Consider the following 22,211-nt stretch of genomic DNA (forward strand, 5'->3'; position numbering starts at 1 on the left):
TGACCCTGCAAAGGTGGCTTTGGTTTGTTCTCAGTAAGGTTCAGTTTGCTCACTCAATACCTACTGACAACGGCATCGATCCTGGGCAGTTACCCTGGCCACGCGCGATTCGAGTATCGTTCGACTTGCTTCACGCCTTACACTCACCAGGATGCTCTTGATAAAATCACATCCGTTGTCTGCCAGAGTTCACTCAAGTGCTAAGACTACCTGGACGGTTAAAATGTCCGAACAGCCCCGTGGCGCATGGCACCCGGTTGTGCACGAAGCAGATACTATTCGTGCCTTTATTAGAATACGGTCATGGCCTTCGCGCAGGGTTTCAACATCAGCGAGCTCTACAAAAAGCCCTAGTTTGATGTGCTGGGTTACGTCGTTGTACCGAGAACCAAGAGATCAAGCCTAGTCATTGAACCCACCTTGCTGCTTTCAAAGTACGCACTGATTATCTATGTTGATTAAGCCAAAGACAAACAGATGACGAAGGACTGAGCCACCGTTAAGTAAAGGACTATATTCCAGCCAGTGCATGCATGGACACTCCCTTCGGTGAGCTTCCGATCCATGCCATGAGGGATGTGCAAATGGCCATCCTGCACTTTGACGTGATTGTTGATATGAGGTACATCATTATAAATTAATAAGATCAAGGGTACTAATACATCGCAATGCACCGCTTTGCACCATGAAAGAACACGCCTGTATCGCCGCACAGCAGACATACACGGCACCTTGTTGGAAGAAAATAAAAGTCCACGACGGACAACATACAGGCTCAGCGATCTGCGATTCCGACTCCAGCAACTTGTTGACCAACGATAACCACCGCAACGGCAACCTGAACATCGATACCCACTATTAGTATACCTTCTTTCACAGGGCGTCGAGTTGATATCTACACACCAAAGCCAGATCCACACCACTAGCAACGCGAACCCTCCACATTGGCCGGAATCGAAACGGTGGTTTTTGACCCTGCGCCAATACCCTAGGATCTGTAATCCGATCGATGTATGCCACCCTCCTATCCTCAACAACAGCAACCTGAGCAATATTATCCACATCCAGAGCATAAATCTCCATGACCACCTCAGTTTCCCGATCGAAGCGCACCATTCCGGAAGATGACCGAGACCTCTTCCGCCCGCAGCGCTGAGGCGGCCGCGCACTGGCAGGGATACAAGCATTTCGGAACCGCAAAACAGCCCTAGGCGCTTGAACCGCCACTCGGCATTTCGCAGAAAGTAAGATCTCGTCCGCCGCGGCCTCCGGCAACTTTAGTTCCAGCATCGACGAATCATACCATCGACTGCGCAGCTCGAACAGCGGGTGGCCTGAGACGTCACGAAAGACGCGCCGCTGCGCAAGCCCCCATGGGTGGCCTTGGACTCTGAAAATCGTCGGTCCGTTCTCGTGTTCGATAAGGTAGTCGAGTGGGTGCCATGGCTCAGGCCTATTGCGCACGGTTATAACTGTCTCAGGCGCCACTGTCAGAATGCTTTCAGGGAGGATCGCTATAGGCCATTGTGGTCTTGTTGGCTGGGGTTGCGAGGAGAGCGCCATGCATGATCTGCCGGATGGGACATCGAGACGTGTGCTGCGAAAATGGGGGGAAGGTGAATCATATTTAATTTCGGTTCTTGAGATCGCTTATAGCAATCTTAGGGTAACGGTGGTCCTCAAATTGGAGCTAGGGGTTCCGGCAAGGCAGAGTCTGGGGCCGCCTCGCCGTTGTTGGCGATGCTCGGTTGGCAAGGTTCTTGATTGGGTCGGCTGGCTCCTTTCGGCCCCCAAGCACCAAGGCCCCGAGGCGTTCAGGAGATCTCTACGACTGTTACGTCGATATAATACTCCGCACTGCCTAGGGCTGCTTATTTTCATGTGGTTACATTATCGCCCCACCCCACATTGCTGTGCAGGATGGCGATACCGACCTAGACCTTTGAAGCTAGTAGTATATCGCCCAACGACTAGTCCCATCGACAACGCTCACAAACTCCTTAGCCAGAATCTCATGGACCCGCTCCGACGGATGCAATGCATCAAACCAAAGATAAGAACCCGCATTTGGACGTTGTTGACAGCTGACACCTCCCTCAGTGCAGTGATTCAGAAACCCCGTCACATTCGCCGGCGCATCTAGGTACCCGATGGGGTTATTATAAATCTCAGAGATCTACACTGTCAGCACTAATGAAACACGCTAATGACAGCAAGGGTGGGGTGGAAGGAATAAGAAGCGCAAAAGAAGCCATACCAAGCCATAGGTATCCATCACAGCGAGCTGCGCCCCCGGATATCGATCCGCAATCACTGCCTCGAACGGGGTTCTATAGCGGTAAATCTCGTTGACTGTCGCAACAGCCTCCCACATCCGGTAACTCTTTTCCGTCACGTTGAGCCCAATGACCGGATGCCCCGGCGAACCGCTTACACCACCATTCTCGAGTGTCGCGTACGTTGGTGACAGCTGCAGCGGGACCAGATTCATGATCACAAAATATCGTCCTCCATTATCATACACCCCGTCCAAGACTTTATAGACGCAGTCGACATAGTCCGGAATAGTAGTGCCCCTCACCTGCGCGTCGCCCAAGAACGCGTCAAATCCGAGGTCATTTGTCCCAATCCAGATCGAGTACACCGTCTCGTCCGCCTCAATATCCATAAACTTCTTCCCATCGGGACCAACGTATTCGCTATCAGCCAGGTAAGCGGGAAGCTCATACTCGAGGACCGACGGAAGTATTCCATGTATTGGCGGGTAGTCCCGTACGATGATCTCGTTTGAACACACAGCCCCACTCAAAGCATAGTTGAAGCGTGTTAGGTTTGCTGCTCGCTCTGCAAAGTGGCCCCACGTATAGCCTCCGGTATATCTGTTGTTGCCGGTCTTGACTTTTGTTAGCGCGTTTGCGACTTGACAGGAGCAATCCTTACCACAGGTTGCTCCCAGGCCACTGGCGGCGCGGTGCCATTGTGATCGATGAAGTAGTCGAGTCGCGAATCATCGGTGTAGCTGTTGCCAAAGGTAACGAGAGCTTTCCAGTTCTCGGGGCCCCACGAGGTTGAGGATCCAGCGAGGGTATCGCCAAGGAATAGAACAAAGGCCACCAGAGGTAAACGCATGGTGTAAGGTTTGAACAAAGACGTGCCCGTTCACGAGGGCGTTCCCGAGCCTTGGGTAGTTCCAATTTATCTGGGAGACGGTCCGTAGAATTTTTTCTTCGACATTGTGCCAGACCGCCAGTCAAGCCTGCAGTGAGGGGCTGTCGGTTGGCAGCAGCGAGGAACAAAGAAAAGGACTTGGCATCGCAAGCAGTAGGTGCGATGATTGCTTCTTTGACGCGTGGCTGACACTCGCTCATCACATCCTCATCACCCCTCGCTCGCTTGTTGATTGGTTATTGGAGCTCGAAAGTTCGCAAGCCCCTGAGCCGAAGGTTTATATGTATCACAAAGCTGTAAGAACTATTGTTTGCGGATCGGCAAGTAGACCGCAGATGCCAACGCCCGACGGAATGGTGCTTGCACTTGGTTTGAGTTCAGGTACCCGGTATAGGTAGTTGGCTTTGGCCTTGCTTCCCGGGGATGTCAACAAACTCAGTCTCATCACCTTCCGGCATGTGAACGCGAGCTTCAGCTTGTGGGTATGTAAACAGTTGGCTAGCATAGGCTTTCGGAATGAAGGAATGGGGATATTCAGGATGAGTATTGTATATATATCGAATAGATAGTCGTGTGGATGTGGCTTCTATGGCTGTTATATAGTGCCGATCCCTTTTATATATTTTCGACCTGGGGGTCGGGAGAGATGAATTATGCTTCTGCGGGTAACCTTCTTGCTAATTAGACGGAGGGAGGTCTAGACTAGGCGATAACAGCAAAGCGCATTATGCAAGTTTGATGACTGCCCTGCCTGACCTCGCAGAGTTGTTCCTTCCCAATCACCAGCAGGGTATACTCCACGGCCACTCCCTATGGTATTGGAATGCGGAGGAAGAGCGGAGCACGCATGCGAGGTGCAGCAGCGGTAGCACGAAGTCGGTGAGCTGGCGGAAGCTGAACCACTCCTAGACAGAAGATCCGTGCTGTTAGTCAGAGAAGCGTGTAAGTCGATCCGAGAGCGCTCTTCCCCGGCAAATGGAGGGGCAAATGGAGATTGATAGAGCTGGAGGTTGGAGACAAGCGACGGGTTGCCCTTCTGTTTGGGGGTGGACGACACGAGATTCCCCGCTAGGCCCGATTAGGAGAAGGAATCCGCGTCGGTATCTTATCGGAGGAGTCTCGTCTCTTATCGGATCTGGTGCACAAGACAAGACAAGACAGGACAGCATGCAGCTGCGTATAAAGCACTCTGCTTCCTCTCGCTGGGAGATCCTGCTTTCTTCATTCTATCAATCTGCTGTCTGCTTCTTTGTATCACCGAGGTTGTGGCGCGAACCGACTTCTTTGACCGTGTCTTCTCACAGCGACATACTTCCACCTCATCCCCACACCAGCTTGAGATAGCACGATGGTTCTCGACCGTCTCCAGCAGTTGACCCATCAGGTCACTGCCTCTTCGCCTCCTCCTTATCCATTGGATCCGCTCACGACAACGGAAATTGACACGGCTGTTGCCATTGTCCGCAAAGAATATGGCACGCACAACTTCAACGCCGTCACCCTCTACGAGCCTCGCAAGGAGGAGATGCTAGCTTGGCTTGCAAACCCCGAGAAGCTCCCTCGCCCTACCCGTGCTGCGGATGTTGTCGCCATCGCACCAGGAGGCAAGACTTACGATGGTGTCGTCGACCTTGAAGCGAAGAAGGTTGTTGAATGGAAGCACACCCCTGGCGTGCAGCCTCTGATTACCATGGAGGACTTGCAAGAAGTGGAGTTCATCGTCCGCAAGGACCCGAAGGTTATCGAGCAGTGCGGTATTCTCGGTATCCCGAAGGAGGATATGGACAAGGTTTACTGCGATCGTAAGTTTGACTCTAACCATTATGCGAACACTCGATCTAACAGCACCAGCCTGGACGATCGGATATGATGAGCGCTTCGGCACGGATGTTCGCTTACAGCAAGCCCTCATGTACTACCGACCGCACGTTGACGACTCCCAATACACATATCCTTTAGATTTTTGCCCCATCTTCAACGCAGAGACCAAGCAGATTATCCACATTGATATTCCGCCTGTGCGCCGCCCTCTGAGCAAAGCTGCTCCCAACAACTACCTCCCAGAGTCCATCGAGAAGGAAGGCGGCTACAGGACGGATATCAAGCCTATTCACATCACACAGCCGGACGGTGTCTCGTTTAATGTCAACGGACGGACAATCGACTGGCAGAACTGGAGCATCCACGTCGGCTTCAACTACCGTGAGGGTATCGTCCTCAACAACATCACTTACAATGACAAGGGCAACGTTCGTCCTGTCTTCTACCGTCTTTCCCTCGCTGAAATGGTTGTTCCCTATGGTAACCCCGAGCACCCTCACCAGCGCAAACATGCTTTCGATCTTGGAGAGTACGGCGGCGGCTACATGACCAACAGTCTTGCCCTCGGCTGCGACTGCAAGGGTGCCATCCACTACATGGATGCCGCATTCGTCAACCGCGCCGGCGCCAGCACAATCGTCAAGAATGCCATCTGCATCCACGAGGAAGACGCCGGTATCCTCTACAAGCACACCGACTTCCGCGACGAGTCGATGATCGTCACCCGAGGCCGCAAGCTAGTCATCTCTCACATCTTCACAGCCGCCAACTACGAGTACTGCGTCTACTGGATCTTCCACCAGGACGGCACCGTCCAGCTCGACATCAAACTCACCGGTATCTTAAACACCTACGCCATGAACCCCGGCGAGGACACCAACGGCTGGGGAACCGAAGTCTACCCAGGTGTCAACGCCCACAACCACCAGCACCTCTTCTGTCTGCGTGTTGACGCCAATATCGACGGACCAAACAACACCGTCTTCCAAGTCGACGCCACCCAAGGCCCCGGCGAGGTCGGCAGCGCAGAAAACAAGTACGGAAACGCCTTCTACGCGAAAAAGACCAAGTTCACCACCCCCCGCGAAGCCATGTCCGACTACAACGGCGCCACCAGCCGCACCTGGGAAATCGCAAATACCAACAAGCTCAACCCCTACAGCAAGAAGCCCGTCTCATACAAGCTTGTTAGCCGTGAAGTCCCCGGCCTGCTCCCCAAAGTCGGCGGGCTGGTCTGGAAGCGAGCTGGTTTCGCTAGACACGCAGTCCACGTCACAAAGTGTAAGTCTACTTCTATATGAACCCTCTTCTCCTATGCTCTTACTAAAATTGATCGCAGACTCCGACGACCAAATCCACCCCGCAGGCCGCCACGTGCCCCAAACCTCCGGCGAGCCATCACAGGGTCTTCCCCTCTGGATCGAAGAAGCCGGCGCCGACAGCTCAATCGACAACACCGACGTGGTCCTCTGGCATACTTTCGGCCTCACCCATTTCCCCACCCCGGAGGATTACCCCATTATGCCCGCAGAGCCGATGACCGTGCTCCTGCGGCCGAGAAACTTCTTCACCCGCAATCCCGTCCTCGATGTCCCGCCTAGCTTTGCGCGCACGCCGTCGCAGGTTGCGGCGGGTAAGGGGGCTTGTGGGTGTGGTTCAGCGAAGAAGGGATCGCCGGATGGGTCGAGTGTGCTTGTTTAAGTTTGAGCTGTGGGAATGGAGGGTGTGATGATGTTGACATGATTTTAATCTTGCATGGCTTGTTCTGGGTTGGTTTTGTTCTTGTATATAGGAGTTTTCCGGTTACAAATCTGAATCAGATTCTTATTATCGCATTGAGTTGTCCATCTACCCGTACGAATCCCATCAAAGCTTATCGTAATAAAACTCGTCATTCGATTCACAAATCAGGGGTTAAACTTAGGACAAGAGACTCCGCAGCGGTTGCTAAGGCGGATCGGTGGGTCACTGGTGGCTGGGCAACTGCAGGAAAGAACACCGAGAAATGGCCGGTCCTCTTGAAGTTGAGATTCTCCTCGAGGAATCTGAGCTGATCTCTGAGCAAAAAGACGACGGACCGCGGGACTGAAGGATTCGGCTATCTTAAATAGCAGGCGTGTCGGAGAATAGCCGATCGGCGCAATTGGACAAAAGGATGGACAGAAATTCGGCATTCCTGATTGATCTTAGCCTCGACCTCACTTTCTGGAGCTTTCCCCGCACGGCAATCATGGTCCATGGCCCCGGCTAACTCACTCGACAAGACATCCCATATTTCAGGAACAGATCCCCGCGTGCGCTTTTCTTTTCTCTCTTTGCTCTCTTCTTCAATCGGCAATCAATTTTCTTGCATTACTTTGAGCGTCGCTGATTCTCCATCTCTCACCCCCCCTCAAATTCTACAACGATGGTCTTCAAACCAGCCAGCACGGCGGGATCCCTGCCTCCAATCCCAGACAACATCCCCATCAGCGAATTCATGCTCACAGAGGCCAACGGCCGCTACCCGCTTCCTTCATCCCGACATCCCTTCACCTGCGGCCTAACAGGGAAAACATACTCGACGCTCGAAGTCAAGCAGCGGGTGGCGTATCTGTCGCGTGCGCTAGCAAAGACCCTAAACTGGGCCCCTAATAAAGGCTCAGAGTGGGATAAGACGCTGGCTGTTTTTTCGCTGAACACGGTGAGTCTACCTACCTGTCCCGTCGAGACGCGCCGGATTGTGTGGTGTGGTTGTGCTCATATTTCTTTTCTTTGCCGATCCTTAGATCGACACGATCCCGCTTGCTTGGGCGACACATGAACTGGGCGGCATTGTCTCGCCTGCGAACGCGGCTTACTCGGCAGAGGAGTTGAAGCATCAGTTGTTGGATTCGAAGGCGAAGGCGCTGTTTACTTGTGTGCCGCTGCTGCCGACGGCGTTGGAGGCGGCGGCTGCGGCGGGGTTGTCGAAGGAGCGGATTTATTTGATTGATGTTTTGCCCGGTGCTGGGAAGGTTCCGGCGCAGTATACGACGCTGTCGCAGTTGGTTGAGGTGGGGAGGTCGTTGCCGGGGTTGGAGAAGGTGAGATGGAGGGCTGGGGAGGCGGCGAGGCGGACGGCCTTTTTGTGCTATTCGAGTGGGACGTCGGGGTTGCCGGTGAGTGTTTATCTATCTTGGGGGTTTTTGAAGAGGAGGCAAGGCTGACGAGGTGGTTATAGAAAGGAGTGATGATCTCGCATCGGAATGTTATTGCGAATGTTTTGCAAATGACGGCTTTTGAGAAGTCGTGGCGCGATTCGCAGAAAACGCCTGATGGAAGGTATTATACGGAGGTGCTGCTGGGCTTGCTCCCGCAGAGCCATATCTATGGGCTTATTGTTATGTGCCATGCTGGACCGTTTAGAGGCGATCAGCTTGTTGTTTTGCCGAAGTTTGAGCTGAAGACGTATATGGCGGCTGTGCAGGATTATAAGATCAATACGTTGTTTGTGGTGAGTTGGTTGATTCTCTGGAGCGGGTTTGTTCTAATATCAGACAGGTGCCTCCGATTATTATCACTATGATTCGAAATCCGGATGTCTGCTCCAAGTATGACTTCAGCTCGGCCAGAGCACTCTTCACCGGAGCTGCACCTCTTGGGAAAGAAACGGCGTTGGAGTTCCAGAGGATATATCCGAACGTCATTATTCGACAGGCATATGGTAGGAATTCCTTTTTCTATAACAGGTCCTTACTCACACTGTTATAGGTCTCACTGAGACAGCGACTGTGGTATCATCCACCCACTTTGACGACATCGTGCTTGGATCTTCTGGTGGCTTCATTCCCGGCATCGAGGCGCGCATAGTAACCCCGGAAGGAGTGGAGGTCACTACATATGACACCCCCGGCGAGCTTTGGGTGCGAAGCCCTAGTGTCGTGCTCGGCTACCTGAACAACGAAAAGGCCACAAAGGAGACATTTAGCGATGGATGGATGCACACGGGCGACGAAGCCGTACTCCGAAAGAGTCCCAAGGGCGTCGAGCATCTATATATTGTCGATCGGATCAAAGAGTTGATCAAAGTTAAGGTAAGCCGCCCGGTATGTCTATATTCTGTCCGCCTGAATACTAATAATATCGTCAGGGCCATCAAGTCGCCCCAGCTGAGCTGGAAGCTCACCTACTCACACACCCTGCGGTCGCAGACTGTGCTGTTATCGCAATCCCCGATGAAGCCGCTGGCGAAGTTCCAAAAGCAATCGTTGCCAAATCGCCCGCTGCCGGTCCAGATGACGAGGCAACAATTAAGTCCATCCTGAAGCACGTGCAAGACCAAAAAGCGCGGCATAAGTGGTTGAAAGGGGGTGTGCGGTTCATCGATGCTGTTCCGAAGAGTCCCAGTGGAAAGATTCTCCGGCGGCTATTGCGAGACCAAGAAGCTGCTATGCGTAGAAAGGCGGGGGCTAAACTGTAAATACAAATGCGCATCAGGCTTTCTATACATTGCCTTGCTTGTCTGTATATATTCGAGCATTAGATATAGAGTTGTGCTCACAACCCGCTGATTAATGCGATCTTGTGCAGAGATACTGTTTGCACGGTTTGGTAGAAGCGCGGGGAAGAACTGAATTTCTAAGCGGGGTCACCCAAAAATTTCCAGCTACTTCAGAGCTCGCCGCATTGCCATAAATATTCTACTCTCCTCCCGTTCCCTTTTCCTATTCCTCAATTTACACATACTCTCTTCTAAAAGATAACCAAAATGTCCTCCTCAACCCCCAACCAAAACCCCTCGCGCGAAAACGAAGACGCCTTCATCGACGCCGACGAAGCCGAAGAGATCTTCACCCGCGACGAAGACCACCCCATGGAAAGCGACAATGAAGACGCCGACGGCGACCAAGAAATGATCATGGAAGAGCAAGAAATCGAACTCCAGAACGACTCCGCCGCACACTTCGACGCCCACACGGACTCAATCTTCTGCATCGCGCAACACCCCATCCACAACGAGATCGTGGCCACTGGCTCCGGCGACGACAGCGCATATGTCTTTGACTCGACACCGAATACCGAGCGCCCGCTGCTGCCGGCCAGCTACGAGAGTGACCCGCAGCCAAGACGGGAGCGGGAGTCGCTGACCCCGTTGCTGAGGCTGGGCGGGCACAGCGATAGTGTGAATGCGGTGGTGTTTACGGAGCCCAGGGGGGAGTTTCTTGTTACGGCTGGGTTGGATGGGAAGATGAGGGTTTGGGGGGATAAGAGCGCGAAACTGGAGGGGCGGGAGTGGGTTTTCCTTGCGGAGGCGGCGGAGGTCGAGGAGATTAACTGGGTGGCTGTTTGTCCCGTGGTCAATGAGAACGAGGAGGAGAAGAGGAATGTTCTTGCCATTGGCGGCAGTGATGGGAGTGCGTGGGTGTTCCGGATCAATCGCGATGATGCCGCGGAGCCCGTGTCGATTGTGCAGAGTTTCTTTCAGCATACGGGGCCTTGTACGGCGGGTGCGTGGACGCCGGATGGGAATCTGCTTGCGACGGTCTCGGAGGATGGGAGCTTCTATGTCTATGATGTTTTTGGGGCTGCGGCTGCGGCGGGCGTTTCGTATTCGGCGGGGACGAGTGCGGTTGTTGGGTTGACGGCGGAGGATCAAAGGTTTGCTGTTGAGGGGGGGTTGTATTCCGTTGCGATTGCGCCGGGGGGTGGGTTCGCGGCTGTTGGTGGTGCGGAGGGGCATATTAAGATTGTTGGGCTGCCGCGGTTGGGCTCTGGTGCTGGTGCTGCGGGTGGTGCTGGGAAGAACAAGGGCAAGGGTGCGGCGTCACAGACATCGGCTGCGACAGCGGGGACTCTTCTTGCTTCTTTGCAGCCGCAGTCTGATAGCGTTGAGACGCTTTCTTTCTCCGCTCCGCCATTGACTCTCCTTGCCGCTGGCTCGGTCGATGGTTCAGTTGCGTTGTTCGATACCGCTCACCGATTTGCTGTCCGTCGACACATCAAGGAGGCACACGAAGGTGCCGTCGTCAAGGTCGAATTCCTGCAGACTCGTCCACCGGCGAACCCGTCGGCTCGCCCGAACCCGCTGTCTGCCGGAACGGCCGTGCAGGGCCGGTCGTACCTTCTCACAACTGTTGGTATTGATGGTATTGTGAGGCGGTGGGATGCTCGTGGTGGCACGACTGCTGCTGCGCATGGCCTGCTGAACGAGTGGAAGGGACATCTTGGTCTTACGGAAAATGAGGAGGGTGAGCAGGCGGGTGGTATCATGGGCTTTGTGCAGGGATTCGACGGGAAAAGGGTTGTCACTGCTGGTGATGATGGCATCTCATTGGTTTTCGAAGAGTAGATGTTGTTTTGTTTGAGTTGTTTTATTCGTATATAGAGAAATGATGATTTCGATGTTATGATATCAGTTTTGATAATTTAGGGCATCCGCGTTTTCCAATTATAGATGTAGCATCTTGATCTTTCAACTGTAGGCACAAGAACAAACGGATTTGCGTGTTTTGGAAATCGGCGTGTTGATACACAAAAACAATGCTATGTACAGAACTCAAACCCAAGCGCCGTTTGCAGAGCTAGGGCCAATGCGCGATGACAGTCAAACATTGCCCCAGACAACACTCTATAATGTCACATCCACCACATATTCCAGCACATGATATCGACTCGTCTACCCGAGCCAATCCCTGTTTTAGCTGGTCGAACCCGGGGTTCCCGTATCTCGTATCCCGGTCTGCATGCCCTAGTTGCGATATCTATCCCCCACGATTCAGTTGGTCTACCGTTTAGTGGTGACCATCGCCGTGGTGGTGGTCGTCTTTCAGGAAGAAGTGCTCGTATGTGAGGTAGCCGGCGAAGGCGACGCTGGCAATGCCGAAGCCAGGGAAGATACGTGCGAATCGCTTGCCGCGGCTGAACGGGCCGTTGTACCTCCACGCCTCACTGCGACTGTTAGCTCGTATATCCATGAAGGTCAATTGCAACGCACTGTCGAGCCCATGGGTCCCTCTTCGCATAAACCGACCGGGGCGAGGCGGCCTTCTTGAATTCGCTGACGTCGAAACCGGTGGGGTTAGACATGGTGAGACCGATGAGTGAGTTGTCGGAGCGGTCAATTGGGGATAAGGAGCGACAGAGAGGCAAGTGGCAGCAAATCCCACCGTAATGCAAGCACAAGGAGGGGGACCAACAGCAAGCAAGTAATCACTAATGCGGGAGTTGAAGCGAAGTCGTCAGTCGGACGCTGGAGAAACTCAGAGCTTGGCACGCTATCCCCGAAACAGGCGAGCTCGCAGCTCTCCGCCTTCCCTTTGTAACGGTCGCAGGGCGGCACTATCTGGCGCGAAAAAGACCGACCGACCTCCGACCAGCTTGCGTCTTCGCTCCCTCAATCCCACTTCTTTATCCCTCGAGCCCGAGAATAGATGCATGCATGATTAACCTCCCGCGTCGCAGTCAACTCCCATCCCGATTACCGATACCGAACCCAATCACACACCATGCCGCCTCCAGTCGGCAGATACGGCCCCACGGGCCTAACAGGTCCCTACTCACATCTCGCCCAACAGCAAGCTCACCTACAGCAACAGCAGCAGCAACAACCGCAACACCACCCGCCCCACGCCCAGTCTAGCAACACAGCTCTCCCCCCGCCCTCACTAGGCGGACACCCTGGCTTCGCGACGGGAAACCCAAACACGAATATCAACCCGTTTACGTTATCCGGGGCTGGGGTTGGGAACGGCATGTCTGTTGCGGGGTTTGGGGGCGCCGCGGATGGCGGAGGCACGGGGCTTGCGAGCCATGCGGCTCAAATGGGATTTGCGAGGGGTGCTCAGATGCAGCAGCAACAATTACACCAGGCGCATGATGGGCGGTTTAGCCTTGAGGGGAAGGCTGCTGGCGGTGGTGTAAAGACGAGGATACGGGATGTGTGGAAGCATAACCTTGCGCATGAGATGGCGGTGCTGCGGCAGCTTGTGGAAAAATATCCGTACATAAGCATGGTCAGTTTGTTATTTGGCTATGGTGTAATGATTGGTGGCGTCTGACTCTCTGCAGGACACAGAGTTCCCCGGTATCGTTGCCCGTCCGATCGGAACGTTCACGAACAAAGCGGATTACCACTACCAGACCCTCCGGTGTAATGTGGACTTGCTGAAGATGATTCAGCTGGGGATTACGCTCTTCTCGAACAAAGGCGAGGTTCCGCCGCCGGATGCTACTGACGCGAGCGGGCAGCCGTTGGGCAACAACATTGTACCTGCGCCCTGCACATGGCAGTTCAACTTTCGGTTTTCGCTCGAAGAGGATATGTACGCACAGGAGTCTACGGCAATGTTGGCAAAGGCTGGGATTGATTTCGCTACGCATGAGAAGAACGGTATCGACCCGCTTGAGTTTGGGGCACTGCTGATAAGTTCTGGACTGGTGTTGCTGGATGACGTCCACTGGGTCTCGTTCCACTCTGGCTACGACTTTGGTTACCTGATGAAGATCATGCTCTGCCAGGCCCTTCCGGAAAACGAGGAGGAGTTTCACAAGCTGCTCAACATCTTCTTCCCATCGTTATACGACATTAAGTACCTGATGAAACACGCAGGACGCAACCAGGCTGTCAATGGCTCTCCGCTAACACAAACCGCCGCTCAGATTCTTGCCAACCTTGGACAGAAATCCGGCCTTCAAGACATCGCAGACGAACTCGGCGTGAAGCGAGTCGGCATCGCACACCAAGCTGGATCGGACTCCCTCGTCACGGGCGAAATCTACTGGAAAATGCGCCAAGTCGTCTTCGGCGGCAAGATCGACGAATCCAAATACTCTGGCCAAATATGGGGATTGAACGGCCAAATGCCTGCCGTGAACTACCATGTAAACCCACACCAAACACCCAATCTCAATGGCGCCACAATATACTCCGCTACTGGTACGCCGAGCACCCCAAATGCTGGCGTTCTCACCCCTCAACATCACACTCCAGGTGCGCTGACGCCCGGAGCTACAGGTGGAGTCCTCGGACAATTCCAGATGGCGAAGTCATAGGACATAGGCTTTGATCTTTTCCTATCATCATCTAATGTATAGGCCGGTCTGCTTTCGAAGACCCGTCATCTCATATCTCTTTTCTTTCTCGCCACCCTCTCCGCCTTTGTCCCCGGCTGTTGGGACGCGATGGATATGACACTGATACGATACGACTTGATGTACATAGCATGCGGTTGCCGGTAGTGTGTACCGCGGTTGTGCTCTTTGGTGCATTGGCTATTTCTGCAGGTTGTCTCTTATAACCGTACTTGGGTATGGCTATAGCTATAGCTATAGCTATGGGTATGGGTATGGGTATGGGATAACCTGCGGAAATGTCTTGTCTTTGTTTGGTTATGGAGGTGTTCTTTCTTTTTCTCATGTTTTCTCTCTCTCTTTCTATCTCGAGGGTGTATGGTGTTGCCTCCGTGGTGGAACTCATTTTCTTTTTTCTTTTTGGGCGTTGCTGAGGATTAACAAGTATATTTGATTTTTTATAGATTCCTGCGCGGTTTCGACCTCGTTTTGTCGTCTATCTTCTATAAAGGTGTAGGTAGGAATTTTCAAGGTGATTCTCTCTTTTTAATTCGATACGGTCCTCATGGAAATCAGAGCTGCCCTTCCCCTAGCGCGTTTAGGTTGCTGAATATATGACACGAGACAGGGTACTCCGTACCTAGGCATGACCTGCCTGCTTTTCTGATATAGGCCCTCCACCATTCCATCTCTGTTCTCATTGCCCACCTCCCTGCACCTGTGGTATCTCAGCTGATATCAAACCATCCCCGAATCCTGCTGCTCCCTTACAGCCATCCGAAGCAGTGGGTCGTCTCCTTTAGGGTCTTTACTTGACGTCTCCGCGTACGTCTTGCAGACATCTTCATCTTCCATCAGACCTTAATTACTACACCACCGCCCTCTTTCAAAGTGTATGCTCATTCTCAGAAAGGCAAGCCAGCCTACCTGTTGATGATCATCCGCGGACGCGACGTCGTAGGACTAAATCTTCGTTCATGAATCGAACGACCGGATTAGCAATCAAGGCCTGTTCCCTTTCATTCGATTCGTAAAGCTACAGCGGCATAGATGCCTTAACCATATATCCTTTGGACAAGAAGGTAGCCCCAGCACACTCAATCACCATTCCAACTGTTATCTCTACCCTGAAGCAACCCAGGATCTAAGGGAGTCTCGCACCAAAGACTGCGTTCGAAGCTATAGAATGTTCCAAACCCATATAAAGTCTTAGCCGAACAGAAACGCCGTGCTCAGAGCATTGATATCCTATACAGGGGGAAGAACAGAGATGCAAATATCCCAAGTGACGGTTCAGCGATTTCGATCTTTCGAACACATGTTGATTAGGGCTATTCTTTTGAAACTCTAACCATGGCTCCATTCTTGGGCGGGAATAGTGATCTAATGCTCGAATAGCTCGAGCTACCCTTCGTCTATGAAATGTAGAACATTCTTTGCCAACGACCTGAACATGAACGGCGATGACAGGGAATATCGAGTCAAACCGAGGGAAGCGACGATGTTCCTGGAAACAACGGTGAGGATAGAGCGAGGATAGTGAGCAGGGCGTCAGGAGGATGGCACACAATGATATAACAACTCACATTGATCCCATTATGAACCCAGCTTCGACGAGCACAAACGAGTCCTCCGCATGTTTTGGGTTAGGAATCTAAACTTGTCTAATTCAAGGTACATATCTTGACGGACACAGCTTTGCAGGAGACACTCAGGTCCGCAATCTTGGGAGTTGTTTCGAGCATTGCGTAAAGCCAACGCGTCCATCAAATCTCACGTAACGAGCTACACCTGAAACCAAACACTCTGTCTCTAACGCTATATAGCACTCGACTCGATATACCTCACCACCAATAAACGAGCAATTACCTACCCTGGTTAGCGCTGAAACAACGCCCGCAGTGCATTATGCGCAGGGATCGTACATATATCCCTGCCTATGGATTCCAACCCACGTAAGCCCACAATAATTTAAATGTATTAACCTACTTATCTGACCTAATCGGACCAGACAAACGCACCCGCGGAACCGCACGAAATCTTCGTCCGAAAGCAAGCAGGTGAGCCGATCGACAAGGCGCTGTAGCCTGTGAGTTAGTCTGTAGTTCTTGGCCGCAGCTTCCTTTGATCCGAGATGAGCTGGGAACTTGCATCGTTTGCTATCTAGGGTTTAGTTGGACTTCAAATATTGCTGTACACTAAGATGGCAGGATGTGGTGGTTAGTTGGTTAGGGCGTGCTAGGGCATGTGTCATGCCATGCCATGCTACCTTGTCTTTTACTCTCTGCTCTCTGTTCTCTGTGCTCTGTTCTCTGAGTTGATAGAGACGCTGCCTCAGAACTTCTGAACATTTTACACGGCATACACTTTACTTTAACCTTCAAAGACTGTGTGCCATGTTCGGTGTCGACAGGAGTCATTGATATTAGCTTCGGGGTCCATGAGCCACCAGATCCCATCAGCTTAGAAGAGTGCTCCACATGCACACGCGCCATTGAATGAGATCGGAAATCAACCGGCGATCTCCGACGATATAACTTACCGGGATCGATCATCGTGGAGGAGAAAATAGTAATGCAGGCAGCAAGAGCGAGATTAAACCCCGGTTTCAGAGCGCAAATGCTTAGCTATATGTCATGCCATCGGGGACCTGGACACGGACAAGGAAATGGACACGGATACAGACACGGACTCGGACTCGGCAACGGTAGGACACGGGCCTTGGGTTAATCAATCGGCGGCTGGGCAATCCTGTCGAGCATTCGAGACCAGTTGGAAATCAGGAGCTAATTGAGACACTTGACTAGGGCTAGTGGAGGCTAGTCTGGTCTTTTTTTGAGCAATTTACCTGGGTAGGCAGGTGGTTAGTTGAATCTGGCTTGGCCAAGTGCCGACACTAACAACTGTATTGTCTGAGACGCCGATGGTCCTGGCACCTGCAGTCTGCAGTCCACCGACTCGCCGAGTCGGCTCTTCTCTTGGGTTGCAGGGATATCGGTTAATTTGACTGGAGGTAGGGTTGGCTCCCGGTGTGGGCTTGGGGGCCGGAAGTATACTCCGAGGAATTGCCGATTTATCTACTTGTTCAAATTTGGAGACATGCAGATGGCATGGCAAGCTGCATGCAACTATCTACCGATATGAGTTTAGATTCGGAGGCTCGACCCCGGTAGAGGGGCGCACAGTGCACTGCTCCTTTTTGCATGACTCGCGGGATTCCAGAAGCTCTTTGGTCTGGCGAGCTAATTCTTTGGTTGTTTTGTAGTCTGCAAGCGCGGGCCGCATTTTATGGTATCATTGAACTAGCCTTCTCAATCGGCCATACATCTAGCCCCCCTGAGGGGAGGACTGTGCAGGCACATCAACAACCGCAAGTGCATACCATCATGGCACGATTCGACCCAGAGCCTATGCTCTTCTTTGCGCTCGATGGGAAGGTTGTTGTTCTCACAGGTTCGCGCCCTCACCGTATCTCTCTATGTCTATACAGTCCTCCAACCCTCCCACTAACCCACCCAACAGGCGGCGCAAACGGCATCGGTGCCTCAACAGTCTCCCTCCTCTACGAGCACGGCGCATCCATAGTATTCGGCGACAAAGATGCCACAGCAGGCACGAAGCTTTCAGAGTCCTTCGCGGAGCAAGAAAGGGTGCTATTCCTAGAAACAGATGTGACGAGTTACGCGTCGACACTGGCACTATTCAAAGAAGCACTTCGAGTGCACGGCCGGATAGACCACGCATTTGCAATCGCCGGCGTGGAAGAGCAGGGGAGCTGGTTCCATCCTAGCGAGGGAATCGAGAGTGTTGAGACGGTTAACTTTCCATTCTATTCCACCCATTTCAACTCATTGCTGGAGCTGTGAACATGCAAAGGTGTAACTAAGGCTAACGCTCCAACTTCCTCAACAGCCCCCCGACCCCCTCGCCCTGAACGTAAACCTCCTCGGCACCCTTTACTTCGCCCGCATCGCCGCCGTCTACCTGCACCAGAACCACTCCGACTCTCCAGAAGCAGACAAGTCAATTGTCCTCGTAAGCTCCGTCGCAGGGCTTACTGAATCTCCAGGCCTCCCGGTCTACTGTGCGTCCAAGCACGGTATCATAGGTCTCATGCGCTCCCTCCGAACGTCCCTCCCGACAACGCACAAGATCAGCGTCAGCGCCGTGTGTCCATGGATGACTTCCACGGCTATGGTAAATGATCTTGCGGGCGCGTGGCAGCGCGCTGGGCTCCCTGTTAACCAGGCGGGGGATGTAGCGAGGATTATTGCTGGTCTTGCGGCGTTGGGTGAGGAGGGGAACGGGAAGGCGGTTTATGTGGAGGGTGGAAGGGGGTGGGATGTTGAGGTTGGGATTGACGAGAGTCGGGAGCGGTGGATGGGGGGTGCGGCGAGTAGGGCTTGGGAGGAGGGGCAGAGATTCTTGAAGGGGAATCCGGGGAGTGCGGCTTATTGGGTGCAGAAGAGGGATGAGTGATTATATATTATATCAATTATCTATACTACATATTAAATAAACTTCTTGAAGACCCAGTAGAAACTATACACCCCCGCCACCAAAAACGGCTTGACCACCTTCTCAATTGACTCGGGACAATCATACGTTGCCCGCGCAACAACCCAGCTCTCAATGGTACTCCTCGGCGCACCGGGGGTAAAGAACATCGCCTGTGTCATCTTTCTAGTTAGAGCCTGTGCCTTCGCCGCACGACCAAACATCTCCTCCTCAAACTCCTTCACCGATCCGTCAGAAACAAGCACCCTCGCTAACCTCCTCGCATCGTCAAGAGCGATATTCACCCCCTCTCCAGCGAAAGGCGTCATCAGATGCGCTGCGTCGCCAATAAGCGTAATACCTGGTTTATGCTCCCAGCGGAAATCAGCAGGGAGGGCGTAGAATGCGCTCTGTCTGATATCCCCGGTGCTTTGTTGGAGCAGGGTGGTTAGCTCTGGCGCCCAGGTTTTATACTCTTCTAGGATCTCCTCGATAGACGGTCCTTTTCTCTTCCTGTTCATTTCTGAAGATGAACCTCGAAGACCTTCAGCCCACGATTCACCGCGAATCCCCCAAGCAGACACCGAAACCCGCCCGTGGCCCATCTGCTGCGCGATAAGCGCCTTCCCATCCGAGAAAGCAAAGACAGAACCCCCCTTTAGCAACGCCCTTGTCCCAGCAGAAGCCTGCGCAATAAAAGTATCATACCCACCAATACCAGAGTACTCAGGCCTGATAGCACTAAGTGCAGACCGGACACGAGAGAAGGCGCCGTCTGCGCCGACGACGAGGTCATACCCTTTCTCAGTTTCCATATTAACCCCGCCGGAGAAATCAAGATAAATCAACCCATCCTCCTCATTTTTCCTAACATGGGTAACTTCTACCCCCCACTTAACCCTAACATCCCCCCCTTCCTCTCCCTCTCTCTCTCCGTCCGCGTCCAAACTGGCCAGCAACATCCCTCTGAGTTCAGCCCGATCAACCTCCGGCCTCTCTCCCGCAAGGAAACCAGGTAACTCGAAGTACGGCTGCGCGGTCTTATCAACCACACTCAGCGCCGCGCCCTCCTTCCTAGCGATTTTCTCAAAGTCATGCAGTAGACCGGCGTCGGAGAGTGCGAGCAGGCCTGTTTGCGCGTGCAGGTCTAGGGTTCCGCCTTGGGGGCGGGAGGGAAACGACTGGGAGCGTTCGAAGAGGGTGATTTCGAATCTCCTGGGTGGTGAAATTGTATAAGAAGGTGAAGGAGAGGATGAAAGGAAAGTGGAAGGTGAAGTATTGTGGACATGCAGCAGGCGAGCGAGGAGGAGGGCGGCGGGCCCCGTGCCGACGATGGCGATTTTCATGGGTGGTTTTGGTGCGGTCATTTTGTTTGTCTGGTCTTGGTTTCGGGTTTATTTTTGGAGGATTGAAAGGGGGAGTTGGACGGTGAAGGGGAGAGGAGATGGTAGCTTATTTCTACGTACCCTAGGCATCAATCATTTTTGTAATGTTGGGTTAGGCTAGGCTGGGCGAGTGCTGTCTTTACTCATTAGGCTTGTTCGTACAGGACTAACTGCTTATGGGAGGGATCTATGATCTGACTTAAAATAGATAAAGTTAAGGTTGATCGAGCACGGTGCAACCCTAATTGCGATGGATACGATTAGTTACGGGATGGCCAGATCCGCCCGGATCTCCCGGATGTGGAGGGGCATTCTGTACGATACACTATATACTCTAGAAGATACTCTAGCTCTAGCCATACTACCGTATTCCGACGCAATGGAATCTAGAAACACGATCTTCATGTAGAAACAACCTCATCGCATCAACCCTCCCACAACCTCATCGAGTTTCGCCCCTAGAAACTCCTCGTACCCAGAAACCTGCCGTAGCAGAGTCTCTACAGGCCCCGAGATTGGAATCCCGGGGTATCCCGGTGGATGTCCGCGCGGTGCAGCGGTAGACAGGCTGGTCGCGAGATTAGGGGGGAAGCGCCCGCTTGGACGAGTTGCGGAATCCTCGGTAGTTACTCCTGTAGCCGCACCCGATGACATGGCTAAGAGGTTGCGAATGCCGTGGCTCACGCGGGTGAGTAAATGTAGCGCGAGTTGGACCTTTAAGCCAGCTTCGAGGGCGGAGAGTGAAGGAGGGCTGATCGAAGAGCGGGGGTTTGGCTGGGTGCTGTGGAGAGGAGCGTGCTGCAGGGATGTGGCCAGCTCGTTGTATAGAAGGAGAAGCTGGATGTAGCAGGCGAGGAGGGAGAGGGCCGTTGCGCTGTATATTTCTAGCTGCTGCTCGTGATGGTGGGTGTGTAGGTTGTGGAGGATGACGAGGAGGGATTGGGCGGATTCTATCAGGTGGGTTGTGAGTGCTTCAGTGGGTTGGACCGGCTGCAACGGTGGTGAGGCTGATATCGAAGATGAAGAAGAAGAGGGACGACTGCGTTGATACAAGGTAAGATGGAGGTGGAAGAGATTCCTCATGCACTCGTCCACTGGCACAAGAGGCGGTCTCTGGGCAGTGGGCTCCTGCCCCGGCTTGTCGAGGGTGGCGCTCATTTCAGGGCTCAAAGGAGCAGCCTCGTTGAGAAAGTCTAACTCGTCTGGGAAGGTATGCTGCCAGCCATGAGGGAGAGAAAACTGCGGCTGCGGCTGCTGTTGGCGATCATCGGCTAAGATACTCTCCATCAGGCTCGTATTGCTGCTGCTGTGCGATCGGGTAGCCGGCCCTGAGCCCGTGCCCGTCCCCGCCCCCGGACCCAGGGCAGTGGGAATTTGCGGCGCAGACAGTGCCGACTCGAAGACCGGAAACGCTGTTTCAAGATCGCGACTGAGTGGGGTGAGCAGACCGGTATTCATCCATGCGGCCTGCGGGTGGTAAGCTATCGGATGAAGATCGGCCTCGTCATGGATGTGATGTATAAAGGACCGACCCCGAGGGCGCTCCTGACCTGCTGGAGGGGATGCATGGTTTCGGATGGTGCTGTTATTGCTGTTGCTACCGTCTTTACTGGCCGCTGATCGTTTCACCGGAGAGCTATAGACGCATGTTGCACCCACTCGCTGGCACCGGACGCAAGATCTACCGCTCGGGGCTCGTGTACATCGGACCTTGTGTCCGTGGCACCGATCACAAGCTTGACGCTCGACTCTTTTGGGTGCCTCGTATTGGAAGGGGGGTTGTGGGATAAGCGTCGGATCGAGTCCTTGTACATTGTCCATATTCATCGCAAGCCCAGTGGCATAAACAGCGCAAACTGGACTAAACTACGAAGGCACGACGACCCGTTCTCTATATGAGGAAGAAAGACGCGCAGTACTTTGGGGGTAGCAGAATCACTCCCCTACTTAGCGCTTATGCAGGCTACGCATGGAGCGGGAGACCTCAGGCATGCTGGTACGAGTGATCCAATGGCTTGAGACAATCTTCAGAAAACGGTTGGTCCGATCAGTATGGCTGAGTCTGTCGTTCATGTCTGAATCATCCACAAATGGGAGGGTTGTGAGCAGATATTAGGGCTGATGAGCGACTCCATCAGACTCCAGCCGCATGCAGAAGCTCAGCTTTTTGGCCCCAAGGATGCAGAAGTCGCGGGCCGAGTCGATCTAGCGAGCTGCCATTATTCACGAATGTAGATAAAGATCAGGCGTATGGCATGACTCTGGCGCTTGGCTCTATATGTAAGACTGGGGGTCTTGGGCTTTGGAGTC

The 22,211-nt window shown here is 53.2% G+C and overlaps 10 protein-coding genes across 10 annotated transcripts; 5 read left to right on the top strand and 5 right to left on the bottom strand.

Moving 5' to 3' along the window:
* Window positions 1–605: 605 nt before the first annotated feature.
* Window positions 606–1,707, bottom strand: BJY04DRAFT_183281 (uncharacterized protein). The gene has a single exon (XM_073710438.1). It carries the CDS (start codon window positions 1,561–1,563, stop codon window positions 874–876), a length of 690 nt encoding a protein of 229 aa, XP_073574095.1. The 5' UTR covers window positions 1,564–1,707; the 3' UTR covers window positions 606–873.
* A 147-nt stretch (window positions 1,708–1,854) lies between these two features.
* On the bottom strand, window positions 1,855–3,771 carry BJY04DRAFT_226045 (SGNH/GDSL hydrolase family protein). The gene is made up of 3 exons (XM_073718324.1): window positions 2,941–3,771; window positions 2,258–2,893; window positions 1,855–2,176 (listed from the first exon to the last, which is right to left on the bottom strand). Exons 1-3 carry the CDS (start codon window positions 3,127–3,129, stop codon window positions 1,949–1,951), a joined length of 1,053 nt encoding a protein of 350 aa, XP_073574096.1. The 5' UTR covers window positions 3,130–3,771; the 3' UTR covers window positions 1,855–1,948.
* A 579-nt stretch (window positions 3,772–4,350) lies between these two features.
* BJY04DRAFT_16891 (peroxisomal copper amine oxidase) lies at window positions 4,351–6,828 on the top strand. The gene is made up of 3 exons (XM_073709181.1): window positions 4,351–4,970; window positions 5,020–6,270; window positions 6,329–6,828. The coding sequence occupies exons 1-3, from the start codon at window positions 4,517–4,519 to the stop codon at window positions 6,688–6,690; spliced, it is 2,067 nt and encodes a 688-aa protein (XP_073574097.1). The 5' UTR covers window positions 4,351–4,516; the 3' UTR covers window positions 6,691–6,828.
* Window positions 6,829–7,396: 568 nt separating this feature from the next.
* BJY04DRAFT_206085 (uncharacterized protein) lies at window positions 7,397–11,299 on the top strand (the record flags this gene model as incomplete). Its single annotated transcript, XM_073713673.1, has 7 exons — window positions 7,397–7,672; window positions 7,758–8,129; window positions 8,192–8,464; window positions 8,512–8,674; window positions 8,722–9,044; window positions 9,101–9,426; window positions 9,832–11,299. 7 exons carry the CDS (start codon window positions 7,397–7,399, stop codon window positions 11,297–11,299), a joined length of 3,201 nt encoding a protein of 1,066 aa, XP_073574098.1.
* A 44-nt stretch (window positions 11,300–11,343) lies between these two features.
* Window positions 11,344–12,167, bottom strand: BJY04DRAFT_183293 (NADH dehydrogenase [ubiquinone] 1 beta subcomplex subunit 3). Its single transcript, XM_073710439.1, has 2 exons — window positions 11,945–12,167; window positions 11,344–11,898 (listed from the first exon to the last, which is right to left on the bottom strand). Exons 1-2 carry the CDS (start codon window positions 12,034–12,036, stop codon window positions 11,742–11,744), a joined length of 249 nt encoding a protein of 82 aa, XP_073574099.1. The 5' UTR covers window positions 12,037–12,167; the 3' UTR covers window positions 11,344–11,741.
* A 173-nt stretch (window positions 12,168–12,340) lies between these two features.
* BJY04DRAFT_183295 (CCR4-NOT core DEDD family RNase subunit POP2) lies at window positions 12,341–14,724 on the top strand. Its single transcript, XM_073710440.1, has 2 exons — window positions 12,341–12,962; window positions 13,018–14,724. Exons 1-2 carry the CDS (start codon window positions 12,456–12,458, stop codon window positions 13,999–14,001), a joined length of 1,491 nt encoding a protein of 496 aa, XP_073574100.1. The 5' UTR covers window positions 12,341–12,455; the 3' UTR covers window positions 14,002–14,724.
* A 2,681-nt stretch (window positions 14,725–17,405) lies between these two features.
* BJY04DRAFT_215716 (uncharacterized protein) lies at window positions 17,406–18,498 on the top strand (the record flags this gene model as incomplete). Its single annotated transcript, XM_073715541.1, has 3 exons — window positions 17,406–17,472; window positions 17,542–17,834; window positions 17,932–18,498. The coding sequence occupies 3 exons, from the start codon at window positions 17,406–17,408 to the stop codon at window positions 18,496–18,498; spliced, it is 927 nt and encodes a 308-aa protein (XP_073574101.1).
* BJY04DRAFT_183302 (FAD-dependent oxidoreductase) lies at window positions 18,463–19,421 on the bottom strand. Its single transcript, XM_073710441.1, has one exon. It carries the CDS (start codon window positions 19,329–19,331, stop codon window positions 18,531–18,533), a length of 801 nt encoding a protein of 266 aa, XP_073574102.1. The 5' UTR covers window positions 19,332–19,421; the 3' UTR covers window positions 18,463–18,530.
* On the top strand, window positions 19,408–20,013 carry BJY04DRAFT_183303 (uncharacterized protein). Its single transcript, XM_073710442.1, has one exon. It carries the CDS (start codon window positions 19,769–19,771, stop codon window positions 19,946–19,948), a length of 180 nt encoding a protein of 59 aa, XP_073574103.1. The 5' UTR covers window positions 19,408–19,768; the 3' UTR covers window positions 19,949–20,013.
* A 109-nt stretch (window positions 20,014–20,122) lies between these two features.
* BJY04DRAFT_183304 (Zn(II)2Cys6 transcription factor domain-containing protein) lies at window positions 20,123–22,180 on the bottom strand. Its single transcript, XM_073710443.1, has one exon. The coding sequence runs from the start codon at window positions 21,726–21,728 to the stop codon at window positions 20,319–20,321; it is 1,410 nt and encodes a 469-aa protein (XP_073574104.1). The 5' UTR covers window positions 21,729–22,180; the 3' UTR covers window positions 20,123–20,318.
* Window positions 22,181–22,211: the final 31 nt, after the last annotated feature.

The sequence above is a fragment of the Aspergillus karnatakaensis genome (assembly GCF_047715665.1).
Source record: "Aspergillus karnatakaensis strain CBS 102800 unplaced genomic scaffold BJY04scaffold_11, whole genome shotgun sequence".
In the NCBI taxonomy this organism is placed as follows: Eukaryota; Fungi; Ascomycota; class Eurotiomycetes; order Eurotiales; family Aspergillaceae; genus Aspergillus; species Aspergillus karnatakaensis.